Source organism: Haematobia irritans, chromosome 2 (assembly GCF_050003625.1).
Source record: "Haematobia irritans isolate KBUSLIRL chromosome 2, ASM5000362v1, whole genome shotgun sequence".
Lineage (NCBI taxonomy): Eukaryota > Metazoa > Arthropoda > Insecta > Diptera > Muscidae > Haematobia > Haematobia irritans.
In genome coordinates, this window is record NC_134398.1 from 199,739,737 (window position 1) to 199,754,488 (window position 14,752).

The 14,752-nt window shown below is 34.9% G+C and overlaps 2 protein-coding genes across 4 annotated transcripts in view; one reads left to right on the forward strand and one right to left on the reverse strand.

Annotated features, from left to right (window-relative positions):
- tweek (transmembrane protein KIAA1109 homolog tweek) overlaps positions 1-12,354 on the reverse strand; it is a 61,427-nt gene extending 49,073 nt beyond the window's left edge. For all 3 annotated transcript variants that reach the window (XM_075297135.1, XM_075297132.1, XM_075297134.1), the window contains exons 1-8: positions 11,921-12,354; positions 5,841-5,976; positions 5,639-5,782; positions 5,437-5,564; positions 3,184-5,379; positions 2,746-3,114; positions 2,205-2,683; positions 1,922-2,131 (exon numbers count right to left, since the gene is read on the reverse strand). In XM_075297135.1, the coding sequence (XP_075153250.1) occupies positions 1,922-2,131; positions 2,205-2,683; positions 2,746-3,114; positions 3,184-5,379; positions 5,437-5,564; positions 5,639-5,782; positions 5,841-5,976; positions 11,921-12,025 (3,767 nt within the window). In that variant the 5' untranslated portion in view covers positions 12,026-12,354. The remainder of the gene's footprint in view (positions 1-1,921; positions 2,132-2,204; positions 2,684-2,745; positions 3,115-3,183; positions 5,380-5,436; positions 5,565-5,638; positions 5,783-5,840; positions 5,977-11,920) is intronic.
- Positions 12,355-12,520: 166 nt separating this feature from the next.
- On the forward strand, positions 12,521-14,393 carry LOC142226892 (uncharacterized). Its single transcript, XM_075297138.1, has 4 exons — positions 12,521-12,760; positions 12,821-13,238; positions 13,306-13,426; positions 13,866-14,393. Exons 1-3 carry the CDS (start codon positions 12,673-12,675, stop codon positions 13,340-13,342), a joined length of 543 nt encoding a protein of 180 aa, XP_075153253.1. The 5' UTR covers positions 12,521-12,672; the 3' UTR covers positions 13,343-13,426; positions 13,866-14,393.
- The last annotated feature ends 359 nt before the right edge of the window (positions 14,394-14,752 follow it).

Consider the following 14,752-nt stretch of genomic DNA (forward strand, 5'->3'; position numbering starts at 1 on the left):
AGAAATTAAATTTTGCAAAAGACTTCTGTAGAAATAAAATTTTGACAAAATCTTCTATAGAAATAAAAATCTGACAAAAATTTCCATAGGAATAAAATTTTGAAAAAAAATTCTATAGAAATAAAATTTTGACAAAAATTTCTATAGAAATAAAATTTTGACGAAAAAATTCTATAGAAATAAAATTGTGACAAAAATTTCGCTAGAAATAAACTTTTGCAAAAAAATTTCTATAGAAATAAAATTTTGACAAAATTTTCTACAGAAATAAAATTTTGAAAAAATGTTCTATACCCAGCAAAAACTCCTATTACCAGGTATGAGTACAAGTATGCCTGCGCCAAATTGGCAACAACTTCCTAGTACATATATCAGTAGTAATACTTTTACAGGGGCATGACATTGGAGGAAAGTACTTCCGTGCAAGCATGCCAGCAGTCGAAAAATAAGTACTTCTTCGCAAGCATACCAGCTCTCCAAAAATATTTTTACCATAAAGATACCCAAAGAGTGCGAACTCACCCCTGTTGTTTTATAATCCAACACACTATACCGCTCCACGATATGGATCTATTCACTGATGTTATTTTGTAATATAAATTATGTACTATACAACTTTAGAAAACAAGGGTATATTTTATTGACAATTTTTTCTGAAATGTAATTTGCCATTACTTATCGCTACTATTAACGGTGCCCACTGTAGAGCCGAACCCGGACTTCAAGATATGATTTTGATTACCGGTATTAATAGAAAGAATTACTTTTTGCCTACACAGGTAAGTTATTATTTTTAAATAAAAGGTAATAATGCAAGTGGTAACTTTTTACCCAGTTTTTACTGGGTAGAAATAAATAAATAAAATTATACAAAATTTTATTTGTATAAAAATAAAATTTTGACAAAATTTTCTACAGAAATAACATTTTGCAAAAATTTTCCATAGAAATAAAATGTTGACAAAATTTTCTATACAAATAAAATTTTGACAAAATATTCTATAGAAATAAAATTTTGACAAAATTTTCTACAGAAACAAAATTTTGTATAAAAAATTTGCAAAAAATTCTATAGAAATAAAATTTTGCAAAAAAATTCTATAGAAATTAAATTTTGCAAAAAAATTTCTATAGATATAAAGTTTAGCAAAAATTTTCTATAGAAAAAAAAAACTGCAAAAAATTTCAATAGAAATAAAATTTTGCAAAAATTTTCTATAGAAATAAAATTTTGACAAAATTTTCTATAGAAATAAAATTTTGCAAAAAATGTCTAAAGAAATAAAATTTTGCAAAAAAGATTTCTATAGAAATAAAATTTTGACAAAATTTTCCATAGAAATAAAAAATTGAAAAAATTTTCTATAGAAATGAAATTATGACAAAATTTTCTATAGAAATGAAATTTTGACAAAATTTTCTATAGAAATGAAATTTTGACAAAATTTTCCATTGGAATAAAATTTTGACAAAATTTTCTATAGAAATAAAATTTTGAGAAAAATTTCTATAGAAATAAAATTGTGACAAAAATTTCTATAGAAATAAGATTTTGACAAAATTTTCTATAAAAATAACATTTAGACAAGATTTTCTTTAGAGATAAAATTTTGCAAAAAATTTCTATGAAACTAAAATTTTGACAAAATTTTCTATAGAAATAACATTTTGACAAAATTTTCTATAGAAATAACATTTTGACAAAATTTTCTATAGAAATAAAATTTTGCAAATAAAATATATGGAACTAAATATTTTGACAAAATTTTCGATAGAAATAAAATTTTGACAAAATTTTCTATAGAAACAAAATTTTTGAGAAAATATCTTCCAAAAAGGAACTGATGTCTTTAACTGGTATTTTTATATTTTCAGTATTAAACTGCAGTTGTTCTTCCTGCCTCCAATCCACTATACTTACAAATATCTTGCTATGTTATAATTATCCTGAACATCTTGAGCAGATGGTTTGAAAAATTTCAAACCATTGCGATTACTTCCGAAGAAAGCACAGCCACCAATACAACCACAACGTGATATATCCACAACCCCAGTAATATTTCCAGATGTTGACGTATTCGACCATAGAAACCATAACCGTTTAAATTTCAGATCATGTTCACGTAAGAAACTAAAAGAAAAAAATATTTGGTTAAGAATGGAAAGACTTTAGAAATGGATTCAATATTGGATTCTTCACTTACTTATGCTGCACTAAATGCAATTTATGATCTGGTATAGGCAAAGCCGAAGCTCCCTCCAATAATATAGGGCCCAACGATGTACAACCAACTTCTACCCAATTTTCAAAGAATTCACTATCACATACAGCCATATTGGGTCGACGACATTCTGAGAAACTGTCGCGTAATTTGCGAGAACATTCTTCACGTGAATCTCTACGTTGGGAAAATGAATTTGAACTACGTTTGGGTTTGTGAGAACCTCCACCACCACCACCATAATGTATATCTGATTTGACAGATTCTTGATCAGCACGTCGTAGTTTTCCTGAACGATTGCTACCTGTAGTATTTGTGTTATATGAATTTGTCATATTGCTGGAACAGCCGGCGGCATTTAACATAAACAGTCTTATCAATATTGATGGCAGAAGACCAGATATACCAGACTTTACACGTTGACCATGCAGATTACAATTGGCCAAACGTATGGGTGAAATCTGAAAATATTTGAAAAAATTTATACATTTGCAAAAGACAACTTTCACTCATTGTCGCATACCCAAGCATGTAAAGCTGTTCCACTTTCTATTAAATAAACATCCACAGCATCCACACATACTCTGGTCATTTTATATTTGATATCTTCGGCTGAGGGACATTTGTATTTATTTTCCTCTTTGGTATGGGGACATTGGTTGCTTGGTACACCATGATGGCAGTTTCGAACAGTTTTAGGTGATTTTAGGCAATTCTCAGGATCTACTGCCAGCAAGGCTAAGGTCTCAAGGCCCACAGCCACATTGAAGAGTTGGGGCAAAGTTAGTTTACCCGAAAGTTTACCCAGTTGTACTTCAATCAGCCATGAGTATTCTAATGTATCTTCATCTAAAGCACAACCTTCATTGCTAAACATGGCATGACCACGAACCTAAAAGAAAAAGAATTTTAAAATCAATCATAAATTATTTTTTTTTTCATCTCCCTTGATCTCTCTCACCTGGACCGCGGATAACATTAAATGCCCTTGATTGATATGTTTATCACGATTTTGCCTTACCACCAAATCCGATGTAATCAAATATGATGGACTAACTAAAACTTGCAGTGTGGTTTCATGGTAACGTTTATTCATTTCAAAACCCAAACGTTCAATTAACACCACTGGGCATGGAGGATCATTCTCATTGCAGTTTTTCATAACATGGGCCTGTATATCGTGTATAATTACAGATACTATTACCTCCAAGGGCCGATAGAGACGTGGATCGAAGGGTTTTTGTTTCTCCTCTGGCACTGTGACTTCCGATATTGATTTGGTGGCCAAATCTTTTTCCTTCGATAACAATTGATCTTTGGGATTTATGGGTGGCTGTGGTGGTATATCTTTAGTTTTCACATTTGATTGTTCCATATCGATAAAATTTTGATCTTCTCCGAAAATATTCTCCTTAAGATTGATAAAGTTTCTCAAAACATTGCCATAGCACATTAGTACGGAAGATCCTATTTCTAGCTCTACGGTCACATGGTCGGCAGGCAAAGTGGAGGGATCAAATTTATGCTGTTCAGAAGCCTTTTGCCAATTGGGATTGGGCGATTTTCGTGTCTTTGGTATACGCATTGGACTGAGCAAAATTTCTTCTTTTTCAGGTGTTGTAATATCAGCTTGTGGGTCAGGCCCCAAGGGCGGAGCAGGATGATATACATATTGTATGGATAAAGCCACAATTGGGACGGTCCAACAGTCTATCCAACCGGCAGATCGTTGACAAATCTTACGCCATTTTTTCGTATACAATTCAGGACGGGATTTTACTTTGCCACTTCTTGTCAATAGACGGGCATTTTCATCAATGGCCAAGACAATGGGCCTTGTGGACGATACCTCTGGTACATAAAGGCTCAAATCTAAACCCTCACCATGTATCCAAAATTTCAATGTTACTGTCTTGGGCAGGAAATCTTCAAAGGGCAGAGCAAAACTCATATCAAAGACATCACCACAAAATGCCAAATGATTATTTTCTTGATTGGCACTGGAACAGTCGATCCAATTGTATTCATTGCACAAGGTCAGTATTTCAAAGTCATTCAGGAGAATATTAAATTTACATGTATATGGCACAAAAGCTAGAATATCAGGTCTGGCTTTACTCGCCCAATCTTCAATGAGATCTTGGAAGAAACATTTATGTTTGTACACAATATATGCGGTGGCCTTGCATCCGGCCAAAGCTATGCTCCAGTCTTGAGGAGCATTCCATTTTGTGGGATAGTGTATGCGAACCTTATACTCCAACGATTCGAATTCAGCCAGACTTCGATATTGCAATGAAGTGGTGGCCTCAACATGAAATAGTTGCCCCTGGATTTTGGTTGTATAACCATCGGATAGGGTAACCCAGGGTATAGTTACCTCAACATATGATGCCTGCCCCACAGTTATATGCATGGCATTTGTTTCTTTCTCTTTGGAAAATAATATATCTATTGTTGCTTCATTCAGCACACATAAAGTAACATCAAAACTTTGATAAGATCGTAATTCTCCTGGTTTGGGCATTGGTGTTACTTGCATTTCTCTCCAATCTGGAGGATAGAAAAATTTAAATAAGTGATCCCTTTGTCTATCGGCCCAGGGTCCATAGCTGAAATCAGTGCCTTTCAAACATTTAATATTAATTCCCAAGACGGGTGGTGACGGCTCTACTTTGTCACCATTGGCCAATGTAATGTGTATGGTTTCCTCGGGCACCACTCCCGGTTCATCCATATAGAAATACAAATCCATTTGATTGGACATCATTACCACAAAACCTTCACCCATATAACGGGGAGGTTCATCCACTAATCCAGTGTATTTGGGGCTAGGAGCAAACATTACTTTGGCATTTTCTATTTTCGCCTTTACAAAATGCATAAAATGATCCAAACGACAAACAGCAGGCTTTGTACTATATGTACAATGAGCCTCCTCCATGGATATTGATAATGTGGTCGGTGTTAGACGATTGCCAAATACAAAACGTCCTGAACATATATCAATTTTAATCACAGGTATGAGATCACGCCAGGTTGTTGCTTTCATAGCTTCGGAATGTTTGACACTTTCTCGTTTGCTTTGACGGGCATTTTCCATATTCATGGTATGTTCTTTTAATTTCACACGCTCCTCGGTGGATAGAGAATCGGTCTGACAAAAAGAAACAGGGTTATTTACGTTCATTTATCCAATAGTGCAATAACTTACCGGTATTAGTACTGAAGGTTTCAAACCAAATGTTCTCTCCAATTCATCATACAATTGGGAGCGATTATAAATGTGCAATTCAAAGCCATTCAATTGCACCGACAATCTTGTATCCGAATGTGATAAATCTGCAAGTGTAGAAAACCCATCTCTCTTGTATTCAAAACTCCAGGGTCACATTAAAACAGTGCTATTAACTTACCTTCGGATACATCTTTTGGAACATAGGAACGCCACCATCGAAATATGAAATACCCATCTTGTATTCGTACTGAATAGTCGTAGGTTATATAAACAAAATCACGAAACATAATTTTACCAGCTAAAGGATTTAAAGCTACAGAACCTGCATAACGATTTGAAATTAATATTGTTTTTCATTTGGGTGAAAAAGAATAGCTTACCAATCTTAAAGAAAGCCCCTTTGATGAACCAACGATTGGCAATTTTCGTTATTAGCATTCCCATTAAACGGGAATTGTAGAAAGTGATATAAGTCACCCATGTTATTGATGTCAAGAGTGAAGCTAGAAGCCATATCTGTAAGAAAATAAGGAAATTTTGTTAATCGCTTTTTCTTAATGGAGGAAGCCAAAATTCTTCCCTTTATTTTTTAATATAATATTTTGTATATAGAACAAAAATTTCATTTATATGCCGACAAAAGTAGTAGGTTTCTCATGAGAGTTTTAAGTGGGGTGGAAATAACATTATACAGATAGTTTTCCTAGCATAAAAAATACACATATCACATGAATATTCTCCAAACTTAATATTTTACGACTTTGCTATAGGTTAAAAACTCAGAGTTGGTGCCAAGTTCCTTCTGACACATCTCCGCAGCGCTTGGCTTATCGAAAGCCGACAATTTTCTGGATTAATGTACTTGGAAATAAAAATGGCTTAATTACATTTCCTTTTTTTTTGGCGATATTGTTTTTTTTTTAACTCCTTTTCACCATTAGAATACCGACTTGACCAATATTGTCTAATAATAGTGGAAATCAACTGTATTCTCCTTAATTTCGGACAAAATTTTTATCTTTCCATACACCCATAAACAAGTGATTAATACGGGCAGATTATAGCATAACCTAAACCTCGCCTACTGAATTCGTAAACCTAACATTTTCGGGTCTTTGTATGTAACGGAAATTAAATCCGTATATGACCATAGAAATTGGCATGAATTGGCCAAACGGGTAAAGATAAAAAAAGCAAAATGTTAACCAAAGATAAACTGAAACGATAGCTTTCGATTGGAATAAAAATCTTTTGCCAGAAATCTTCCGAATCGCGTGTACGAAACAGAGAGAAATGTTTCCACTGTGGCCAAATGGAAAAAAGATGGGGTTCCAGATTTATATGTGCAAGATAGATCTTTTAGTGCTCTATCCGATAGTAACAACGGATATTGTGAAATGTGTTTGGGAGACTCAATGTATGACCTGGAAAAAAGTGATGTTCTGCTCGTCGAGAGAGAAAAGTGGCCGCTGTGGTCAAATGGAAAAAGATTGAGTTCCAGATTTAACATATATGTGAAATATAGGTATTTTAATGCTCTATCCGATGGTAACAACAGATATTGTGAAATGTGTTTGGAAGTCTCAATATATGACCTGGAATATAATGGAGATCTTTTAGTGCTCTATCCGATAGTAACAACGGATATTGTGAAATGTGTTTGGGAGACTCAATGTATGACCTGGAAAAAAGTGATGTTCTGCTCGTCGAGAGAGAAAAGTGACCGCTGTGGCCAAATGGAAAAAGATGGGCAACCAAATTTATATGTAAGAGACATATCATTAAGTCCTCTATTTGATGGTAAAAACGGATATTTCACGAAAGTCCTAATATATGGCCTGAAATAATTGACGACACTGCTCCTTGAGAGAAATGTGACACCGTAACCAAATGAAAAAAAACGGACAAACAGATTTATATGGCAAAAATAAAAAAATAGATATTTCCAAATGTAAGATTATATAGCAATTTTTTATTCACGTACAACTTTTCACAAGTAGGTGGCGCCTACATGCAAAGTAAAAGATTATTCCCCATATTCATAAAAGTTAAGGTAAACTTTAATCCTATTATTGCAATACAAATTCCTTCGATAAACTGTCAGTAAATTATTATGAATATGGGCATATATTTTTCCATTTTTTAAATGTTATTGTACAATAGCAAAAATGTAGGAAATAATTTCAAATTTCAGAATCAGTTATGATTTGTTAAATTGGCCAGCTTTGCCTCGAATTATGGTCTTGGAACAGTCGAAAAGGCATCACACGGTCCAAAAATTGCTCCGCGGTATTTTGGACCATTCCCGGCGAAGCACCCCCTTGAAATGATCGACACTTTGGTATTGTTTAGTTCAAAATGGGTCATGCGTAAAAGACCAACCAATGCTACCATTGTGCGGTAGAATTGATGCGAGGAATCTACTCTCCAAGTCATTCTCGTGCGTAGACACAATTTGACACAAATGTTGTCAAAGCAGTATCTCCGTGGATGTTAACGAATTAACCGAATTCCCATAATGTGGATAGGCAACCACCACCCAGGAAGGGAAGGATTGATCTTCACTTTCTGGACCACAATAACCACCGTTACAAAAGATAGCCCCTAGATCAAGCGGCATATCGGCAAGGTCTGAACAAGCGAAGGTTAATCCTGTTATAGGAGTACGACCACGGCACATAACACCGGAGGAAAGAGACATCCCAAGACAGACCCATCTTGGACCAAATAAAATCATGCAAGTGCATCTGCCTCAGTTCCCCCACCCCATCCTAGTCGCAGAGATTCTTGATGTGTATACAAGCTGTTGTACGAAAATACAATACATACAATTCGTTTAGTCCAAGCTTATTTTTCAATATGTAAAGGGTGATACGGTCAAATTTTGGTCAAGGGAAAACGCGTGTAAATCGGTGAAATCGTTTATTTAAAAAATCAAATCAAATTTATTTTTCAAGCTCAATTAGTATAAAATTCAGGAAATATATTCAGTTAGGCTTTCGCATTTCCAAATCCGAATTGCCGGGCCTCACGCTTGACACCTGACATCAGATTTTGTACAGCCACCTTGTCCACCTTCTTCGCCGCAGAAAGCCAGTTTGCCTTGAACTGCTGCTCGTCCTTAGCAGTTTTTTTTGGTCTTCTTTAGGTTCCGCTTGACAATAGCCCAGTATTTCTCAATTGGGCGGAGCTCTGGCGTGTTGGGAGGGTTCTTGTCCTTGGAAACCATCTGCACGTTGTTGGCGGCGTACCACTCCATGGCCTTTTTACCGTAATGGCAAGATGCCAAATCCGGCCAAAACAGTACGGAACAACCGTGTTTCTTCAGGAAAGGCAGCAGACGTTTATTCAAACACTCTTTCACGTAAATTTCTTGGTTGACAGTCCGGAAGCTATGAAAATGCTGCTTTTCAAGCCACAGGTACAGATGGCTTGCCAAACCAGATATTTCTTTGCGAACTTTGACAGTTTTATGTGCTTGAAAATACCTGCTACCTTTCCCCTTCCTTTTGCCGTATAAAACTCCTGTCCCGGAAGCTGCTTGTAGTCGGCTTTGACGTAGGTTTCGTCGTTCATTACCACGCAGTCAAACTTCGTCAGCATCGTCGTGTACAGCCTCCGGGATCGCGCTTTGGCCGTCGTATTTTGTTTATCATCGCGCTTTGGCCGTCGTATTTTGTTTATCATCGCGATTTGGAGTCACTACCTTCTTGTAAGTCGATAGTCCGGCTCGTCTTTTGGCTCGATGCACGGTTGTAGACGATACACCCAGGTTAGGGTTTCGCTTGAAACTACCGGCAACTCTCTTTGTCGTCTCAGCGGCTTCCGGTTCTCGATTTCCCCCCAATCCAGACTTCCTGGTTGTCGACAAACGTTCCCCGAACACTTTAATTACATTTGCAACGGTTGATTTGGCAACTTTTAGCGATTTTGCCAGCTTTGCGTGCGAGTAGCTCGGATTTTCGCGATGCGCGAGCAAAATTTTGATACGCTGCTCTTCTTGCTTGGACGGCATTTTGACAACTGAAGAGTGAATTCCAAAATCAAAATAGGAGCAACATTCTACACACACACACACCTTCAAAATGAGGGTGATGTTTTTTAAATGATCACGAGAAAGTTTTCTACCACTATCGCGTGGATTTCGATCAAATATGACCTTCACTTTTCTGGCGTTGTTACCGTTTTTCGTCCACTGTTTGAAAGCGTTGCAACTCTGTCAGCGTCACAATATCGAGTACAGTAACCACTCGATTTACGTCGTGATTGGTTCCGAAATTTGACGACGTTAATCGAAACGACGTAAACCGAATTAAACATATAAACCAAAAAATAACAATTCATTATCCAAAAATATCAGGGTTTAAAAATTAAGTTCATAAACAAATGAAACCCCGTTACGTTGTACACATATAAAATGATACTTCGCCACTTCGACAATTGCGTTATATGTGCAATATTAATTAGAATTTGACGAATTTCAGAAATAAATGTTTCGATGTCATCATCGTTGGTACTTATTTCACTTATGGAAGGCGTTTCTGATAAAGTTGGCAAAAAATCGACGACGTAAATCGAATGGCAACGTAAATCAAAGTTGGATGGAACAAAAAATTTGACGACGTAAATCGAAACAACGTAAACCGAGGCGACGTAAATCGAGGGATTGCTGTAATGGCACGACAAACAAAAGATTTATTTACATTTAAATTCTGGATGACACTAACGATGGGAGCCATCGTGGTGCAATGGTTAGCATGCCCGCTTTGCTTACACAGGGTCGTGGGTTCAAACCCAGTTTCGACCAAATGTTCTTCAGCGGTGGATTATCCCACCTCAGTAATGCTGGTGACATTACTGAGTGTTTCAAAGCTTCTCCAAGTGATTTCACTGGAATGTGGAACGACGTTCGGTCTCATTGAGCTTAACATAGAATCGGGCAACACTCAGTGATAAGAGAAAAGTTCACTACTGTGGTATCACTATGGACTGAATAGTCTAAGTGAGCCTCAAAAATATCGGGGTGTCATTATATCTAACCTAACCTAACGATAGCCACTTTAAAGCTACCAGAAATTGGCTACAATAAATATCGGACACCTTGCATTAACCCAAGAAAATAAATGCGGATCGGTTTGCACAACCTGACCTGCAAGCAAAGAAAAAACGAACCTGTGGCAAATTTTAAGAGCCTAGCAATATTATAGAAGGCTATATCTTCAAAAAAACATACAGATAAACATACAATTTCTCCCTGATCAAGAACATACATATATACTTTATATACTCGGAAATCTAAATTTTGATGTGTTACAAATGGAATGTTAAACCTATCATAACCCCATCGTCATCCTATGGTAGCGGGTTTAGAAGGAATATAAAAATGGCATCAATGAAAGCCAACGGAAAAATAAGAATGTATTAAACAAATATAATAATGCTTCACAAAAATAATATATTAGCACAATTACAAAAAAAAAAGAATGAACCATAAATAAAAAGCAAAAGTTTTAAAACTACAATATAATATTTGCTTTTTAATGACAAAAAAGAAAACAAAGAAGACAATGAACTGATAACACAGATAATTCACTTCATCATCCATTAAAAAAACTCGAGCAAATATTGATACTACTACCGGCATATAAAATCATTTGCCGGTTTGGGTATTTCATTCATCCCTAGTTTCAATACAATAAGTTCAACAAGTGTTTGGGTCAGGGTGGGGGGCAAAATATTTACGTTGGGTGGTACATTTATTTACTTAAGCAGCAAAAAACGACGTTTGTTTACAAACATTGTAAGCAACAAGTGTGTTTGCAAGGGGGGAGGGGGTTGTTATGGGGCCGACAAACACATGACTATCAGCTGTTACGGTGTAATTGTTATTGAACATAGCTACAACAATAAAAAAATATTTATATGGAAGGGGGTCATAACAATGGCCGATAAATCAGGAAGAACAAGCAGAAGCCCCACATACAAAACAAACAAAAAAAAAACAACTCAACTTATACAACAAAACGTAAATGAATGAACTTAGCAAAAGGCAAATACAGAAAATAAATTATATTAAATATAAATGATGATTGGAAGGAAATGCGATATTTTTGTTTTTGTATCTGACCGCACAAAGATGGAAAAACAAGAGAATGAACTTAGTGTTTTTTTTTAATGCAAAGCAAAATCCAACTAATTGAATATGCGTAAAATATTATCAGCAAACTCAAAAGGAAATATGTGTGTCGCAGAAACACTCTCATCATATTGAATCATTTTTGTTTTTCAGTGGTATTGATAAGAATTTTTTTAGTCTGTCTAATCTTTGGAGTAAAATTTCCTTGAAATTATTGCAACATTGTAAAAGTTCCACATTTACAACCTGAAAATGTGTGAATCATTTCAACCCACCCCATTTTAATGTTCCTCCCCCTCTTAGTACTTATATTATTATACCAACCATGGGAGCATCTATTTTCATATTCTCCAGGGCTATACGGCCCGTTGAATTCCATGTTCCTGGTTCGGCAAAACCGAAATCAATTCCAGGATCTTCCTCTTCCATTGTGATTTGAGTATGGTTTATTGGAATTTTTCGCTAGATTATTGCACTTTGAACATGGAAAATTTGAGATTTTCTCCTGGTTCCTTTGTTGTGACTTCGATTTTTCACACTTTTAGGGCTGGGTCACACATTCACATAACCAGCACTATTTTCGTATTAGATTTTCTTCACTTAATTCGATTGATTTCCATTAAATTTATACACTAGATTAAACTTTATGATTAGCTTATTGCTATAACACATTTTGTTATTAGAAAATGTATAATTTTTTTAATTATAGATTAAAATTTGTCGTCCGTTCCGAGGAACGTATACTAAAACGATGTTATTGCTGCGACGTTCTCGATGTAACTAAAATCGTTTATCGATAACAACCGAGAGAGAGAGAGAGAGTACAGAGCTGGGATATTGCAAGAGTGTCAACAACAAAGGTGGCCACTCTAGAACAGCTGAAAACAATTTGGTGATATGTTTTTTATTAGGTTTGTTCGCGTACTTTTCCAGTAAAAAATATCCAGTAAAAACCAGCAAGAGAGTAAAAACCGTTTTTACTCTCTTTGCTTTGTTTTTGCTCTCTTGCCACAAAAAGTACGCGAACGCCATCCAGTAAAAACTTGCAAATAAAACAGATCAGGTGATTGTATTTTATGTTTCAAATACGTAAACCAAGAAAAATGAATAAAAGAAAATTGGACGTAATTTGCTCACCGGGAACATACAAAAGAATTTCTTTCGGTAAGTATGATACAAGAAATAAATAAATTCAAGAAAATGTAACTTTCGGACATTTTACAGATGAGGAATACCAGCAAAATGTGGTGGACGAAATTGCTGGTGATAGTTTTGAGGAAGTAGTTTTCACCCAGAGTGAAGATGACTTTCTTTACCCCCACCAAGAGTTCCACGTTGAAAATGAAGTCATCACTTGCACCAACGACGATGAAGGAGCCGGGAAGTCCGTGTGGATTGAGCCAGCAGTAAAATTTTTGATATCCAAAGTGAAAGAATTACGGCCAAAAGTGGGAAAATCGGCCAGCCTAAAAAATAAAAAACAAATGTGGATAAAGATTTCAGAAGAATTGTGTTCACTTGGATACAATTTCAATTCTCAACAAGTGGAAACCAAGTATTTCAGTTTGGAACGGAAATACAAACGCACACAACTTTACAACTCTAAGACTGGTCGGAATAGGCAGACGTGCCCTTATCAAAGGTAAATTAAAAAATGCATGCACATGTTTGTTAAGAATCTAATACCATTATGTCCTTTCGTTTTGCAGCGAATTGGACGATCTTTTGCAGGAAAAAAGTCTATAAATCCAGATTTTGTACTCGACAGTGAAGCGGAAGTGTCTTCGGCGGATTTAAAACTCATCGAAGGCCCAAATTTATCTGAAACAGGTACAAAAATTTCGTTTGGAATTTTAAGGGTACGCCTTACACGGAAAAAATCGTCCTATTTCGAAAATAATTCGGTTAATGACGTTTTGTTATTATTTATTCTAATACCTCATTCACATTACAATTTCAAAATCCACTTTTACTAGATTCAACTGTCATTTGCCTTATAAAAAGTAGATTTCAAATCTGAAATGTAGATTTTGAGTGTAATGTGATCCTATAACAAATTTCAATGTCGATACATATTCTTTGCATGCGTCATCATTCTATTGTAATATTTATTGGTAGTAAAACGATACCGTCCAGGACTAATTTGTTTCTCAATTTAGATGTAGATTTATAGATCACAATGCCAGCAAGCCCGTAGCAATACGGACTTGAGTCTTGGGTCCACTTAACCAGGTTTTTCATGTTATAATATTTTTTATATTTTTCGAAGATCCATGTAGTTCATCATCAAGAAAACGGAAAACAGCCCTTCAACAATTCATAGACATGTCTGAAGAACATGCAAAAAAAAGAGAAGAGAGTGATGCAATTCTACAACAAACATTAGAACAAAGTATGAAACAAAGAGAAGAACGTGCCGAACGAAAAGAAGCTCTGGAGAAGAAGAAAGTGGATTTGCTTGAAACCCTAGTGAACATATTGAAAAAATAATTTGTTTATCAATACTTCCAAGATATTTAATTTATCAATTTCTAACTTACAGTTTAGTTAACCAAAATGAACATTTGGTATTTTCACCATATTTCTAAAATTTAAAATACAACATGAAAATTACAAAATATGTTTTATTTAGTGAAATGAAATAGTTTTAAAATAATTTTCAGTGTAAATGAATTTTTTTATTTTTTTCTATTTCGTCTTTGTAATAGAAATATTCACAAAAAATAATTAACAGTGCAAACAATGTTTCTTTCTATAAAAATAAATAGTATTACTCTATGTGAAATAAATACAGTAATCCCTCGTTTTATTGAAATTTATAGTGAATTTTTAGTAATTTGAGGTCCCTGAATCCAAATCTGCATTTATTTTTTTCTATCAGCTCGATTTTTCGAGATATACCGTTATGGCCAAAATTAAGGCACTTTCGCTACATAAATTGGAATAACTTGAAAACAGTTCAACATATTAAATTAAAAAATCAGAAAATCCCTAACAATGTTCTCTTTTAGCCGTCTTTCCTTGAACGATATCTCCAAAACTACTTGAAAAATTGAAAAACAATGTAAAGACGGCTAAAAGAGAATATTGCTAGGGATTTTCTGATTTTTTTTAATTTAATATGTTGAACTGTTTTCAAGTTATTCCAATTTATAT

Bases quoted from the DNA above. Each gene is read 5' to 3' on its own strand.
- LOC142226892 (XM_075297138.1), top strand. From the start codon at position 12,673: ATGTTTCAAATACGTAAACCAAGAAAAATGAATAAAAGAAAATTGGAC. The intron at 12,761-12,820 runs GTAAGTATGATA...GACATTTTACAG, and splicing joins ATACAAAAGAATTTCTTTCG to ATGAGGAATACCAGCAAAAT. The intron at 13,239-13,305 runs GTAAATTAAAAA...TTCGTTTTGCAG, and splicing joins CAGACGTGCCCTTATCAAAG to CGAATTGGACGATCTTTTGC.